Source organism: Acanthaster planci, linkage group LG02 (genome assembly GCF_054643075.1).
Source record: "Acanthaster planci isolate LZ-2023a linkage group LG02, COTS_SCS, whole genome shotgun sequence".
Taxonomy (NCBI): Eukaryota; Metazoa; Echinodermata; class Asteroidea; order Valvatida; family Acanthasteridae; genus Acanthaster; species Acanthaster planci.
Genome location: NC_141778.1, coordinates 263,445 through 280,239, shown reverse-complemented (window position 1 = coordinate 280,239; position 16,795 = coordinate 263,445). Strand labels below are relative to the sequence as shown.

Genomic DNA, 16,795 nt, shown 5'->3' with positions numbered 1-16,795 from the left:
TTTACGTATTACATATAAAGGCAACTTCACTGAGTTATTAGATTAATACTACTATTGAAGGAATTTGAGCAGTACACTGAATTTAATACGAAAATGATAATCATCGCCAAGCTAAAATATATATCAAAAATTTCCTGTGCAGTCCCCGATTAGCGACTCGGCGTATGATTTTTGTGTTACGATAGAATTAACCCGGTGTGAGCAGACTAGTTGGGAAAATCCGCGCCAAGCTGAAAGCAGCCTCGCTCTGGGGCGTGGCGCGTTGGTGGAGACCCGTCGATGACGTCACCAAATCTCATAACACAACCGAGTCACCAACACGCTGTGGTAATACTACACAAATCTAAAGGAGAAAACACCGCCGATTTCGAAATTTCATCGAATATTTGGAATTGACTTCAGTACTAAGATAACTGTTGAATATTTGCGGTAGTATTACTTGAGTTGGCGTCGAAGGAAAGGTAGAGCTGACTGAGATATGGGCGGGAAATCCCGGCGTTCGGAGCCAATGGCGAATGAAAATTGAGTGTCGGTACTACAGAGTGTGTACATCATGCCACGTCAAAAACAATCTAAACCGAAGGCGCTTAAACGTAAGTTTTCCGTTTATTTCATTCTTAAAGCCTTAAATTTTCACATTATACACATGATAATGTAATAGAGTGTTGATGAATAATATTGTTACAGTGTTATTAGCTTATTTCAGGGTTAAATATGTCGTGTTCCGCTCTGAATCTGGGGAAGAATTCGGGGAAATACCTCTCGCGTTAGAGTTGGGGTTCCCTCATTAGCTATTGCGACATTCCCACCATGACGCGTCATCCCTCCGGAGGTCACTGCGCGGACGTGAATCACGACCGCTATTTCTGTGAAACCTGCCAATATTCTTCTGGAATCCCAAGCATTCTAGTGATGTCACCATTATTCATGTTCATTTCTAGGGGTTCATGTACATTTTGTGTTGGTTTGGAAAATTTAAAACCGGTTTTTGACTGTGTGTTTTCGGCCCGACCGAGGGGGCGTGTTTACAGCTATAAGCTTTCACTAGAGACGCTGTAAGGAATGCTGTTTCATTGACTGGTACAGGCGCGTGATGTTTAGGCATCATGGACCCTGGCCTAGTACATGTACAGTACATGTACTTAGTAGTACATTTACAGTAGCACTGGTAGTAGAATAATCGGTACCTACATGTACATGTACAGTACATGTGCTGTACATGTAAGTAGATGTACAGCAGCAAGGAGCTGGTTTACAATGTACTGTATATTTGCTGCTTGTCGGCAGATCTCTGTACGTTTGTTCAGTCTTTCCAAAGAGGAAGGATGCCATTCACAGTTTTAGATAGGCACATACATGTACATGTATTTAATGAGGCAAAAAACATTAGGAAAGAGTCCATGATATCCATACATCACTTAAGTCTGTGTACAATTACAAATATCCTGAGCCTTAGTCTGAAAATGCTTCATTATTTTTCCTGCTGCATTGACATGTGTAATATCACTTTCTGATGGCTGATAAGCCACTGCATGGGAATTAAAATACAGGTACAGATTGTACATGAGCTGATCGGACCAACATACACCAAGTCACTATGTGAAAGTGCACATCTAATGAAGAAATGTAGGGGGTTTTTTTACCTCCACATTTGTATACTATCAGAATATCAGTTTACCAAAAGCAATCTTTCTTAATTTGAATATTTGATCAGCTGCTGAATATTCAGGTTTTGGTGTGAATATTGCAAGTGAATGCAGTCAAAGACAGTTTTGTTTTCTAAAATTTTGAGCCTCTTATTTGCTATAGAATAGTGAGAGGGATATTTTTTAACAATAAAACGCTCAGCTGTTTGTGTTGCAGTGCAAGTGGCCATCATTAGTTTTGATCCAAAACCCTAATATCTCACATCACAAGCATTAGACACAGTACACCTATTGAATTATTTGAATTCATCAGTTCTTACTCATGATGTATTAAAATTAAGAGTGGGCCAGGTTTTCATGATACATGTACATATAGTGCCATGGCTGTGACACATGCTACAAGTATATGTAATATAATGTACATACATACACGTACATGTACGTGTGTACAGTACATGTACTTGTACCTGGAGTATACATGTATGTAGTATTTCTTAAATGAATATTCATGAAATATTCTGTTTTGTTTTATTTTGTAGCCATACATTAACATGTAATTTTCCCTATTTAGTTTGTTTTGTGTTTTCCCCATGATTTCTTTTCAAGTAGGTTGAAAGGTGTTTGATACCGAGAGATTGTGCACAGTGCATGAAATTAGGCCAACCAATATTTACATGATCAATGTGATAGGATGATAAGGTCACATGATAGCACACTCTTAGGACTATAGTTTAATTTCCATGTTAAGCACAAACACAGATTAAAAAAAAAGAAGATTTTTAATTTGGGACTTTTACCTTTGCATTTCCTTCAGATTTTGTCCAACCACTTCTTCTTTGGTGGGGCAAATAAGAGAAGTGGTCAGAAAATGGCAGACGTCTGATGGTAATTTCACGCTGTGTGCCCCCTTAAATGAACCCCAGTTTAGATCTAAGGACAAAGTGTTAAATGTATGACTCAGAATCAACCCTCATTTAGTTTTTTTCATGTACTTTACATGTACTGGTAGTTCTGTTCACCGCAGAATTATGTGTGGAGAGCATTGTATGGTGTACATGTAGGTTCATGAACAGTAAATTGTACATTGTATATGTACATGTACAAGTGTCATTGATCAATGCATACATTTTCATTACAAACAAGAACTGTACCTGTATGTAGACCTTGCTTACAGACATGATGCCTGTAAATTTAACATCTACTGTACATCAAGAACTGGTACAGTTTTATACATTTCTTTCTGCTAGATGTCAGTAGTATCCCCTGGCCACAATGATTTGATTTACATGTATACGTTTATGGACTCATGGCCCCATTATGTAAACATGTATACATGATGTATACATTGTACATGTACATGTATGTACTGTATGGACTCATGGCCCCATTATGTATACATGTACACTTTCTTTGGCTTTTTTGGCCATTGTTTATAATTTGTTATACATACATGTACATGTACTTGTATTTATGATACTTACTGTAAATGAATTTTCTGAAAAAATACACCCTGACTTTTTTTTTTTTTAAAAATTAATTGTGGAGCTACTGTAAATGTACATGTGATATACAGTATACATGTACGAGCAGCATACTGGTACGTGTACATGTAGAGTCAGTTGTCCTGGATGTTACATGTAGCTCTCTGTTTTGCTTTACATTGTGACAATTTGACTAATTTGTAATTTTTAAAATGAAGTTTGTGTGAAATTTACAAGAAACCTTATTGCATGATGCTACATGTACCGGGTATGATTAGGAATTTTTTTCTGTGATACAATTCTCATACATGTACATGTATCTTCAAAGAATTTCCAGTCATGCACTGTTACCATTGAGCTGCCTGGTTCACGTACATGTTTATATTTCATGGTACAATATGATGCTGAGGTACATGTACATGTAGTTATGATACTGTACATACATGTTCATACACGTGTATCTCTGCATACATGTACATGTATGTACAAGCCAACTATACAGGCTATATGGGTCATGTGACTGGATGTTAATGAATCGGAAAGCTTGATTTCACTGGATGATGACACACTCACCTAAAAATAGAACCAATGTGGATTCACAAGACAAACAGTGAAGGGACAACTAACCCTTCTGGTGGTACAGATACAATATGGCAGTGTAAATGAAGCCTGTGACTTCATCGTATATGTACATGTATGTGTACTCACATGTGTGCCCGTGAGAAATCTGTATTCTGTGTGTTACCCTCCGATATTACTCATCATTGTGTTAACTGTTTAACTGTACAGTTTCACTTTTACTACTTACTGCTATGTGTAGCTGAATTGCAGATCATCTGACCATGAATGCTAACAAGTCAACTGAATTGTACATGTAAATTGATTTTAACAAATTAGGTATTCGAGTTGTTTGCTTGTCACTTCACATACATACTGACATACGTGTAAGTAAATGTACATCTATGTGGTCTGTAACATTATGTTACAGAGCACATACATTTGTACCCATTTATACATGTAGCATTCCCTGTTTTTGTATCATGTGCAACAGGGAAGGCAGTTTCAATTTACCGGTAATTTAAAATTTTGTTCGCAACTGATTGCCAAGCCAAAGTACTGGTGTTTATGTACATGTACATGTAGCCTTTGATCAAGGTGTCCGCGGCGAAATGGATCGTCGCTCAAGAACGAGGAGCTGGAGGAGACTGGATTAAGCACCAAACCAACGCATGAAGAAAGACTGCACAACGAACTGCATGCACGTTCTGCATGTAGTTTATGTTTTTCTTTACATTTGCTACCGGTTTGGAGCAGATAGGATATGTATGGGCAGAAGTCTCCACCAATCAAAATGATCACCTCTATCGTGTATGTAATAATTATTCATCATTACAATGGCATGCATATTCAACATGGCGTCCTTTCTGGCAATGATGTAAGCTCTAGACCACAATCTCTTCCAGAATTGCCTCAAATATGCAGCACCGAAGCTTGGGATTCCAATTGACAAATTGAAACCACAGCAAATGTTGGCCCTGAAGGCTGTTCTTGAGGGTAAAAACGTATTTGTCAATCTTCTAACTAGATGGATATGGCAAAAGTTTCAAATACCAGGCTGTGCCGTTTTGCAGCGGCTTCATGAACGTAAGTAGCCTAGACATGCTTGGACTACTTAGCCCCCAAAACACGATTGGTTCAGAGAAATGTGAATAATTCATAACATTAGCATAATAATTGAATAATTCAAATAAACCACTGGAAACAAAGCTCCAACATGTCCAAAGTCGCTTGCGGCGGCAGGCACAGTCCATGACAGCTCGGCTACTGCATGCGCATACATGGTTAATTTTGGACTTGCATTCAGTTCGGCGTGTGGTCTTCACTATCCGTTTTGCCGTGGGCGCCTTGATTAAGGGCAAATGTTTATGAAGTTAATGCTTCAAGTGTCATTTGTTTGTTTTGTAAATATGCAGATTTTTTAGAAAGGTTTTGTGATTTTGTAGAAAAAACAGGGAAATTTAGATAACAGAATATGGAAAGAAACACTTGAACATTTACGTACCATGCTCGTTTGCAGGTTGTCATTTTCTTTCCCCTGAATTTATTCCTTGCAAAGTAAAAATTTCATTCATCAATTTTGCAGTATGTACATGTACAGTGTATTTCTGGTGTAGTGGAAGAGTCCACTGAATACCTGTAGGGTGCTGAATTTTGGTACATATGTTGAAACTTAGAATGAATGAGAGGGGGAGACAGAGTGTTTAATGATTTAATGTTTCGAAATAGATTTTGTCACCGTTTGCATGTACATGGTTGAATTGAATATTGTGCTTTAATTTATTAAGTTATTACCTGTGCTTGCTTATTAAATATTAACTTTTAGCAGGTTGAGCATTGGTAGGCACCTGTCACTGTAACAGAGAGTAGAGTAGTCACTAGTAGAGGAAAGTCAACAAAATGTGGTGACGCTGTGGCCTTTGGAACTATTAATTTGAATGAGACTCTGGACTGAGAAAAGATGGGCACTTAAACTGCTAGCACAGAAAAATGGACTACAGATTTGTTGTACGTGTACACATACATGTACTGGTATATCCTCATTTCTGTCATTAAATAACTGTGTCCCAGTGACTGAAGTTTGAGAATGGCACAATGTACATGTACAGTACTTGTGTATCTAGGGGAAAGTGTAATCCTATGTCATGGTTCATGACTGGTGATAAGAGGGTCAGGGGTTCAAATCCAGCTGCTTGCTGTACATTGTACATTTGTAGAAGTGGAGGTTGTGGCCTTTGGGCATGTCCTGCATTTGCCTTTCTCCATGCAGGAGCACCTAAGTATACATCTTGTTTGGCACAATTCCAAACTCATCCCACATTGCAGACGACATTAAATGAGAGCATACATGTATGAATGCAGATGAATTTTGTCTGTACAGGTAACATGTACAGTACAATCTTTGTACAGTCCTCATATAGTGCAGCGCCATGACTGTCAGCTTTACGAGACAACCACATAGACTGGAGCAACTCCATATCGCGGACACAGTTCTACAAGAAAACGCATCCCATCGCATCCTGGGTGTTATAGTGCAGGCAGACCTTAAATGGGATGCCCACATCCAGAATATAATATCTCCTGCCAACAAAAGACTGTATATGTTAAAGACACTGAAGCCTTTTTGCCTACCTGTAAATGATTTGGTCTCCATTTATCTTGGCTATATTAGGCCATTGTTAGAATATGCCACTCCAGTATGGAATTTTAGCCTCACGTTGAAACATGTTACAGCTCTGGAAAATTTCCAGAAAAGGGTTTGCAAAATTATCCTTGGCAATGAATACAATGGTTATGATGAGGCACTTGTTTCGTGTGGCATGCTCACTCTCAGTCAAAGGCGAAACCAATTGTGCATTAAGTTTGGTCAGTCTCTGCTCACCTCAAAGCATTTTAGTACTTGGATTCCTCTGACTCGTCATCTGTCACATGGTCGTCAGTTAAGAAATTTTACAACTATAACAGTGCCTTTCTGTCGTACAAGGAGGTATCAGAACAGCCCTTTTGTAGGATTGATAAAGCTGCTTAACAGTGTGTCTGACTAAACCTATTAGCTCCATGTTGAGTTTATTTGCCCTACCAATAATAGAATCAGACCTTATCGTTTACTTGCTCTGGTTCATTTTTTAATGCTTTCAATACAAATGATAATGTGGTTCCTGCGTCGTAATTGTCCTCCCTATCTAATGTTCCCTTTGTAATATTGTGTGTTTTGATCCCCCTCCTCTTCCTTTTGACCGCTCTTCCTCCTGACCCCTGACCCCCTACCCCTTACCCCCTCCCCCTTTTTGACCCTCCTTAGCCCTATATGTTTTGTTTCCTCTTCCCTTTCTGTATTTTCACCCCTTTGTCCAAGTACATTGTTAATGTTTGTAAACAAATTTTGATTTCCGTTGATTCAATTTTTTGTAATTTTAATTTTAACCCTTTTAGAATGTATTATTGATCATAATGTTCCTGTTTACTCCAAGTCCAAGGCTTTGTAGAAAGTTAAGGCTTTTAGCTTTTTAATACCTTTTTCTTTTGTTATTGTACATATTATTGTATATTTATTTGTTTTAATGTACATGTAAACTGTATTCACAATTCTGCCCCAGGCGGCGAGGAATACAGTTAAATAAATAACTAAGCCATTCTAAATAAATAAATAAATAAATTATTGTATGGCATTGCTAATGTGGTTGCACTGAGCAATTTATTTGGCAAAGATGAGATACATACATACTGGTAGATCCAAAACCCCCTCGACCCCTTCAACATGTTCAACTGACAATTTCACTTGTGCCCATGCACCGTAATACATGTACGGTACATATACTTGCCACTGATCACGAATGGGATCACATAAAAAACAGGACTCTTCCCACAGGTACTCGCGCATTGATACATGTACAGTATCTGTGTGGGGAACATTACCTTACGGTAATTTTTTCTTGGAGGGTTAGGGGAAATTATCATGGTGACTGATATATGGTTAACTGTGAGTCCAATACATTTTGTGGAAATGTATTCAGTAAAGAAAATAAAGTTCTAAGGTACATGTACATGTACGTTTAAATGTCAGGCTTTACTTTCCTATTATAAAAACATCCTCCAACCAATTCCTCCCTTAAAAAAATCATAAAGTTCTGCATTCACGTAGACTCGAATCCATGCCTTGCCGCTTATACAGTAAGTCTAGCAATCTTCTGAGCTGCCGTGCAACTCGGCCAAGAAAGCAATTTTGTTTTGTATTTTACTTTAAAGTTCCTCCACTCCATTTTTGATAATTGCCCCAACCTTTCTATGAAAAATACTCATATGCAATGGTGCAGATACGAGTACGCACATTTTATAATCTTGTTGATTACCCTAACCCATCTTCTAACACCACACGGCCTTCATTCTTATTTGGGCCACGACCAGACCGGCATGATCGTCATCAGCACATTCATCAGTACATTAATGATGCACGTTCACATACATATGTGCGTTCAGATACGTGTTTCCGTGACCCGCATGCATGCATTGTTTTTTTAATATTAAACCTTGATGTTTCTCAAACTGTGGAAACAATGCGTAACACAGTTCTTCGAATTCTCTGTTTGATGAAACCACACATTCCATGGGTTCAGGCTCCTAGTAATCTGTGTTGTGAAGGATTTGAATGTACCGTAAGTCGAGGGGGTCATGGGGTCGAGCGTGTGGGGGGGGGTTATAACAACCCATGTACATACATGTACCAGTACATAAACAGTACAGTTCGGATTCTGGCTAAGCTAGTGGGAGGAGCCAAACTGATATCAGCGATGTTTTATTGGTCAGTACCGGTACTACCCATGTGATAAGCTTTGGACACACAGCTATCGTACCTGTACATGTATGAACCAGTATATACCGCACCTGTATAGGAATTTCGAATAGAGTGCAGTACAGTCTGAGTGACTTATTTCTTAATTACAAACATGTATGTGTACATGTACATGTATATTTACAAATACATGTATTTACATCAGTGAAATTATTTCAGGATGTACACTGTACACGTACATTTTACATGTATATTGAAGCAGTCTAGTGTAGTTGGCGGCACAGGAATTTTCCCTGGACATCATGCAGCTGTACATGTACATGAACAGCGCCATCTGTTGACCAAACAGTATCCAGTGATATTTTAGCAGTCAGTCGATACATGTAGGCCTAGCTACGAAGGGCTAGGCTTCAGTCTGATGCTGATGGAACATTGCCAAGAGTAATGTGCTGAGGTCCCAGGCCTTGTTGACTGCAAGCCAAGTATTTGGATTAATCCGGATATAATACAGGCTTTCCCTTCAAAACTGGATGTGACGGAATATCCCCTATAGTGTGTCCATTTCCTTGTGACATTTACATGTACAATGTACAGTACAGACATACATGTTGTAGGGTTCACAGAGTTTTTTCAGAAAGTTAAGGAAGAATTTGAATTAAAACAAGTTGGCTAAACAAATGAATGGATGTGTATTCTTTAGTGACCAAAGATACATACACGTGTAGTGCCAGTGGTATGTTATGGACTTTAACTTTAACTTGCAGGTTTACTCAAAGTTACCGTTTCATTAAAGTTTTTATGTAGTACATCAAGTGAAAAATATCAGTTGGATTTCCCCCCCAAAAAGATGGGCCATTTTATAATTATGGTACGTGTACTTGTATTTAAAAATTTTTGTTTCCCCAGATGGATACTACATGTACATGTAGAGTGTAAATGTACATGTACATACATGTACATGTTTTTGAATCAAAACAACTGCATACATGTACTTGCAAAGTCCAGTTTTAGGAAGAAAGTTCAAGCACATGTATGTTATATGTAACTGTATGTATTTGTACAGCTAGTGGTATACATGTACGCGTACATGTAGCTCCATGGTACGTACATGTACACGTACATGTACACGTACACGTACATGTACATGTAAAGGTGTACTGTACATGCAATTTATACACGTGTACACTACACTGTAGTCTACAGTAGTACTCGTATGTACTGATATACTGTACATGTGTATGTACATGTACCAGTACATAGAATCAGGATGATGAGTTGAGGAGTGACCATGCTGCTAACAGACTATTTATAGTGCTGCAGTACATGTAGTTGTAGATTATCAATAGGAAACCAGGCTTGTCATAGCTGACCCGCAGGCTTCCTCAGTAAGCACAGACAGCCTGCTCTTCTGGGGATTCCAGGCTTTGCAATTACCGGAGGGGGTATCTAAGGTTGAGACCTGAGAGGCTTTCATGTATGCCCTAACTGTATGAATTTGAAGAGGTTCCGGTAATTAAGTCATTGTGGAAGGACAAGTCCCAGGCATTAATTTTGAAACAGATGCCTAAGTGTTGATGAATGTACAGACTTTAACATGTGCATGTATGGTCTGTCCAAAATCTTAGTACAGATCGTTGCTTTTGTTCTTGTGTGTAACAAGTTTGAAATGTACAGTACATGTAGCCTACCGTAGTGCCACAGTTGTACATTTGTACCGTACATGTACCTTAGTGACTCATTTCTGTATTTGAACAGAGTGAAAAATTTTAGGTTTCAAGTTAAACAAAAGCATTCAGAGGAAGTGAGAAACCTTTGCAGAGAAGATTGAATGTTTTTGTTCTGCGATCTGTGACTGTACATGTATCTCCTCATCTGGGCCTTCAACAGCAGGCAGGGCAGGCAAAGTTAGAACTTCACCAAAAAGGACTGGGAACCGCCAACATGTCCTGATATGTACATGTACATTGTGTACTAGTATAGTACACAGTATACATGTACTTTACACACACACTCGTGCATGTACATTTTGAAAGAAATTGCTCAGAGAGACAATATAAAAATTCCCTATTTCAGGTACAGGACATGTACTTTCATTTGAATATTGAACACTTTTAAAATTTGTATTTGTTTTTTGGGGGTACATGTACATACTGTAGATCATCAAGCCAACCGCTACATGTAGTTCACCTGTCCGGGTGTAAAAAAAGTGTGTGTGTGTGGGAGGGATAATAGGCTGATCCATTGACATGTACCGGTACATCTACATGTACTGGTACATCTACATGTACTGGTACATCTACATGTACTGGTACATCTACATGTACTGGTACATCTACATGTACTGGTACATCTACATGAACTGGTACATCTACATGAACTGGTACATCTACATGAACTGGTACATCTACATGAACTGGTACATCTACATGAACTGGTACATCTACATGTACTGGTACATCTACATGTACTGGTACATCTACATGTACTGGTACATCTACATGTACTGGTACATCTACATGTACTGGTACATCTACATGAACTGGTACATCTACATGTACTGGTACATCTACATGTACTGGTACATCTACATGTACTGGTACATCTACATGAACTGGTACATCTACATGTACTGGTACATCTACATGTACTGGTACATGTACATCTACATGTACCTGTGAATGGATCAGCCTATCCCCCCATTCATGTTCATGTACATGAGGGATGATGAGTTTTAGAAGTGTACATGTACATGTATGTACGTGTTGCACAATCCCCCTGTAATGATAACAGCGTAACTAGCCCAAGCTAACCCAGTTCAGTAATGAATTCACTGGGCAACTTCCCAGAACAGGGAAACCTGTCTGGCTTTCACTGATTTGACATTTGAGCCTCTGAACGCCCTGCTTCTCATTCAGGAGTGGAAGTGGCAAGCAACATGTAGTGTTTGATTGCGAGTGTTGTTGAACAGTGATGGGGCTTCTATTGGTGGTATAATTTACTTTGCTGTTCTTGGAGAGGAATGCCGTTGTCTATCGTCTGACTTGTCTCTGAGTCAATGATTCTGAAACTTTTTACTCCAAGTAGTGTGGGAGTCTGGGAGATGTGTGCTGTTCATCTTAAAGAATTTCTCACCGTACCACTGTTGAAATACATGAAAGGGTATCAGTCTAAGTAAGTTGTGTTTTTAAGGTTACTCATTTCTCTGCAGGAGTAGTACATGTACAGTGTATGTGATTCGTGATTTGGAAGGGTCAGTTTAAAGGAAAAATACGTGTAAGTTTATTGTAAGTACTGGACTGGACATGTACATACAATGTATCCCGCAAATGTATTTTTTTATGAATTCATAATTACCTCAGACAGTCTCCCTATTCAACAACGTGCAACTTGACCGTGTATCAATACTCTGTATTTGATAATGTGTGCTGAGAAGTGATAATGCCCGCTGCTTAAATCATGCTCTGGCGCCTGTATACCAGACAGTTAAATCAATTCTGATTGGTCAAGAGTCTGTGTGCATGTGGCTCCCCATGTGTGCGCCAATTGAACAATTTGCAAATGGACAAGGGTGTTGGGAAAAAGGAAAGTAAATTCCAGAACACAGTCGCTGGAAATCCATCATATATTGACTTCCTTTGACTCTCTGATTAAAAAGGTATTTATGAATGGGTGGCTCAGGTGTCTGAATGCTGATAATGCCCGAGCCACAAGAGTGTCTATTCTCCTGCACCGTTAAGACCGGCACTGACCGGTAGCTTATTATTCCCCTATTGAAGAATTTTAGTTTTGTACATGTTCACTCAGATGTAGAGTAAGTGTAAAGGTACATGAATTGTCCTGAGAATGAGAACAGGTACATGTGTACTAGTAGTAGAAGCAAAATACAGGGATCAAGTAACGATGTATGTAAATGTACATGTGTATACACATATGTACATGAATGTGTACTAAGGTACATGTACAGTGAGTACTTGTTGGATTACAAGCTCAGAACCATGTTGTGGACATACATGTATTTTATTACCATGATTTAGGGAATTTTTTGTTTTCTTTTTTGTAGAGCAACGTGAGGAAGTGGAGCAGCTGATACGGGATGGTGGGACGTCTGACCCAAAAAAGCAAGGTGAGCGCACCTCCATAGCAGCCCACTCTTAACTCTTTATTATGTACATGTATATCTGTACGTGCATATCTGGACATGCAGAAGTACGTTAAATTGTCCATGTGCAGGTACATGCGCCAGTAAGTTAAATTGTCCATGTGCAGGTACATGTACACGCACAAGTAAGTTAAATTGTCCATGTGCAGGTACACGCACAAGTAAGTTAAATTGTCCATGTGCAAGTACATGCGCCAGTAAGTTAAATTGTCCATGTGCAATACTGAACAAAGACAGAAAACCTGAGAGAAAACGTACTCCTGTACGTTTTCAATGGCGCCCTCACACCAAGGCCTTTCTTGCCCATGCTTGCATACTTATGAATTTATTAGTGAAGGTCTATAGTGAAACAAAATTTGAAAATTAGACTGAGACAAAAAAGTGATATTTGAAGGTTTGTATTAAAACAAATTGATTGCAGCTAAAGATACATGTACTGTACTCTTTAATACAATTCACTGATGAACTGTTTGAATGTGTTCATTCAGTATCTTTGAACTTACATGTACATGTACATGTAGGGGTGATTGATGTTAACCTTGTGAATAAAAAAGTTGTGAAAAGAATTCAATTTCACATTCACACTCACATTTAACAAGGCGTGAAAATCATGTACATGTAGTATGTACTGTACATGTAATTTCCCACTTGTTTGAAAATGTTTCCCCAGTTATACATGTACATGTATGTGTGGGAAAATCTGTGATTATCTTTTCCCACTTGCAGGAAAATCTGTGAAATCACCAGTACTCTAGGGTAATAATTAAAAATTACAATTAAGCAAATCTTTGCTGTTAACTTAAATTTCCCTGGCAATTTAGGGAACTTTTTTTATTGTAATTTGTACAATCACAGACTGTACATGTACCGGTACCTTCTACTTAGTTTTGTTCAGTGCCCTTGTACAAAAACCCCTTGATTTTCCAATATGAAGTGGTTCCCCATCAGCGGCATCTTTTTGTACATGTATATGTACAGTATGTGTACAGGTTGTACTGTTCATTGTATACCTTTTACATGTACATGCACAAGACATGATGTTTCCATGTACCGTACCAGTGTATGTAACAGTACATGTACATGTAGAGTACATGTATACGCTACATACCTGTACATTTGTGGTTTTGTCATACAAGCACATATGCTTTTGTTATTTCCCCCATGATGTTTTAGGTCAGTTCCTGGCCAAACTACTTTTGTACAGGTGGCTGAATGAACGGAAATGAACTCTTATTAGTACATGTAGCTTCATGACTTCAAAAGCTGTCAAATTAATGGGACTATTAAAATTTTACTTGTAAAAATTGGAAGGGGAATCCATGTCAATTTCTCATCGCTGTCTAAAGTTGAGTCGATCACTAATTCCTTCAAGTCCATGATAAGTTCATGACAAGTCATCTGAGCTTAGGCCAAGTCACAGGGTTTTCCATTTCAACTGAACCATGAGAAGAGCATTCTTTGGTCGTTGTTCACCCTGTTACTTCAAACTGGACTTGGTCTTTCGAAAGGACTTGTGATGAACAACTACATTTACATGTATAATGTGCAACACTGACTGTTTCTAAATGCAAATTGATGTATCTCTCTTCTAGTTCCTGCTTACATGTACGTGTATATTGTAGCTACTGCAGTAGGTAAATTACAAGAAAAGAAGAAACCTATTTTAGTAACGTATTTCGGGAAACACGTGATAACACACTGCAGATGAAAAACATCTGAATCAGTGATTCAGGTTAAGTTAACCACTTTGGACCGGGGCATTTTTCAACGTTGAGGATGCTGGGCCGGCATGACTATCATTTTTTCCGTTTTCAAAATCCTTCAACAATTCATCATTCCATTTAACAGTCGTTTATAGCGGCACGGAGTAATCTTCAGGCACTACTCTAAGTTGACAGGTGACCTTCATTGACGCCCGAATATTTCAGCCAGGCCTGCAGCCTTGTAAACAGAGCCCAGATTGTGCGGTGTTATACAGCTGTCTTTTGTTCACGAACCTGGCTCAGTGCACTGCTGACCTCTTTTCAATAGGGGCCAGATTAGCATGCAGCGGTGCTGTGTGGCTCATCGCTGCAGTGGTGGAGAGCTTTTGTCCCCGGTGGTAATCCGCTTGCTCAAAATACCCCAAACCGTGGTATACGGTTTCAAAATAACGCTGGATTATCACCACTTTTGAGAGTGAAAAATACCGGTCATGCCCAGCAGCCTGGTCTTTTGTTCGGAGTACGGTCTTTTGTTACAGGGCCCTGTTTCCTTTGTCCGAGTTCGGAGACCCCGGCCACACATATAAACCATACGGCTCCGATCCCGGAGTCCCCGGCTGGTAGTGGTTAAGCCACAAGGCTATGTGCAAGTCAACAGAACCAGTCTGTCTGTTTGAGAGTGGACATACCGGTAAGGTCCTACTCAGCCTAAGACATACATGTACATACATGTACACTGTATCTCACGATACACGTCATTCTGCACCAGTAGCTTACATGTACTATGTTTGACATACCATGAGATATGTCTTAGGCTGAGTAGGATAGGCTGAGTAGGACCTTAGAAGTATGTCCACTCTCAAACATGTCAAATCAACAGAACTTGTCTGTTTCCGTAGTCAGTTACTTTGATTCCTCATTCATCTAAGTAAATGTACTGATACATGTACATGTATGTACCAGTACACATACATACATGTACCATAGAGGAAGGATACTTGAGTTTGAACTACGCAGGTTGTAACATCTGGCCAATTACCACTTTCTAGCATGCCTGGTATTTCCGTAGCCAGAGCGCAGTGAGCGCCTGCTACACACCATCTGTTTCACAACCACGAAACTCCTTTGTACCATTGCCATCGCAATTATTCGCTGGTAATCTGCATCCTTTGCTCCGTCGTTCAAAAGATGTTGTGTTTTGTTTGAATCATTTTTATTATGGCATTTGTACAAAAGCGTATTTTATGAGATTCCATAATCCCTGTGATGAAATAATGCATTTTGTTCCTTATGAACTCACATGTAGATGTCCAGCAGTACTGTAGTCTACATTTTGTTGGCCAGTCTTAGCCAAATTCGTATCAAGTCTTTGAAAACTGATGTATTGGAGGGAGGAGAATAAAGTTACAAATTTTACATCATGGATAACAGACAGTGCATCAAAATTCAAAAAGTTCATTCATGATGGCAAAAGCAGGTCTAATATCAGGGATTTTTCTCTATGTCCTGGTCACAGCAATAATTTGTTTTCAATTCCAAACAAAAACTATGACTTTTGCTAGGATAGTATTGGCCCTGCTTGTCGGGCTAAGATGCAGGCAGTACTTTATTGGTCTGACTCTGTGGCGACGATCATTTGAACATTTTGAAGTGCAACTCCATCTGTATACTTCCTCTGTGCATTCACTCAGTGTAATAAATGAACTGCCAAACTTGTTTGCCTTTTTTGGGGGGAGGGGCTCTGTGATAAGTGGTTGGAAGTTTGTACACGGGATGTCCACCCGTAACTTGCTCGGACAAAGTACAAAATTAGTACATGCACTGGTACATGTTCATTACATGTATCTCATGGATGGGGGTGTGAAGAGAATAATCTATTGTATACATGTACATGTAGTATTGCATGTTCTTAGCAAGGCATTTCAATGTGCATTGTAGTACACATACATGTATGTCTGGACCCTAACCGAACAGATGTTTGGCAAAAATTCCAAACCATGTCTGAACTGAATCCGTCTTTTTCTGTTGTCATCTTTTTGTTTCTTATCTGTTTGTTAGTCCTGTGATCTGTTGTCCGTCTGTTTTCAAGGCATTTCAGTACGAGCCCTTGGCTTTTCATTATGCCTCGGTAGTGCAAATGTCATCTTACATGTACTGTAGTTACTGCTGTTTGTATTATTTTCTTTGTCCTTCATTAATTGTAAACATGCATAAAACTTGAATGCCTATAAATGCACTATTGGAATAAATGTCAATTGAATTGAAAAATTGAAACAGAAAATCTGAAATGAACCTTGGAGCTTACGCTGATGAGTCCTTTTATGTTACTGTGTACAAAATGTCCTTTCTACCGGTACTTGTACAGTGTACCATGGTACATGTAGATACGAGTTACAAATGTATGCATGTACATGTACATTTAACAATTGTTGCCTGTGGTGCAGGGTCCATGGTGTTTT

At 39.0% G+C, this 16,795-nt stretch overlaps 1 protein-coding gene across 2 annotated transcripts in view; it reads left to right on the top strand.

The window, feature by feature from the left end:
• Positions 1–290: 290 nt before the first annotated feature.
• LOC110987410 (uncharacterized) overlaps positions 291–16,795 on the top strand; it is a 33,206-nt gene continuing 16,701 nt past the window's right edge. Inside the window, exons 1-2 of one of the 2 annotated variants that reach the window (XM_022250122.2) lie at positions 291–593; positions 12,535–12,597. In XM_022250122.2, the coding sequence (XP_022105814.2) occupies positions 554–593; positions 12,535–12,597 (103 nt within the window). In that variant the 5' untranslated portion in view covers positions 291–553. Of the gene's footprint in view, positions 594–11,073; positions 11,646–12,534; positions 12,598–16,795 lie in introns of those variants that run through there. The other variant, XM_087132633.1, reaches the window with a different exon arrangement.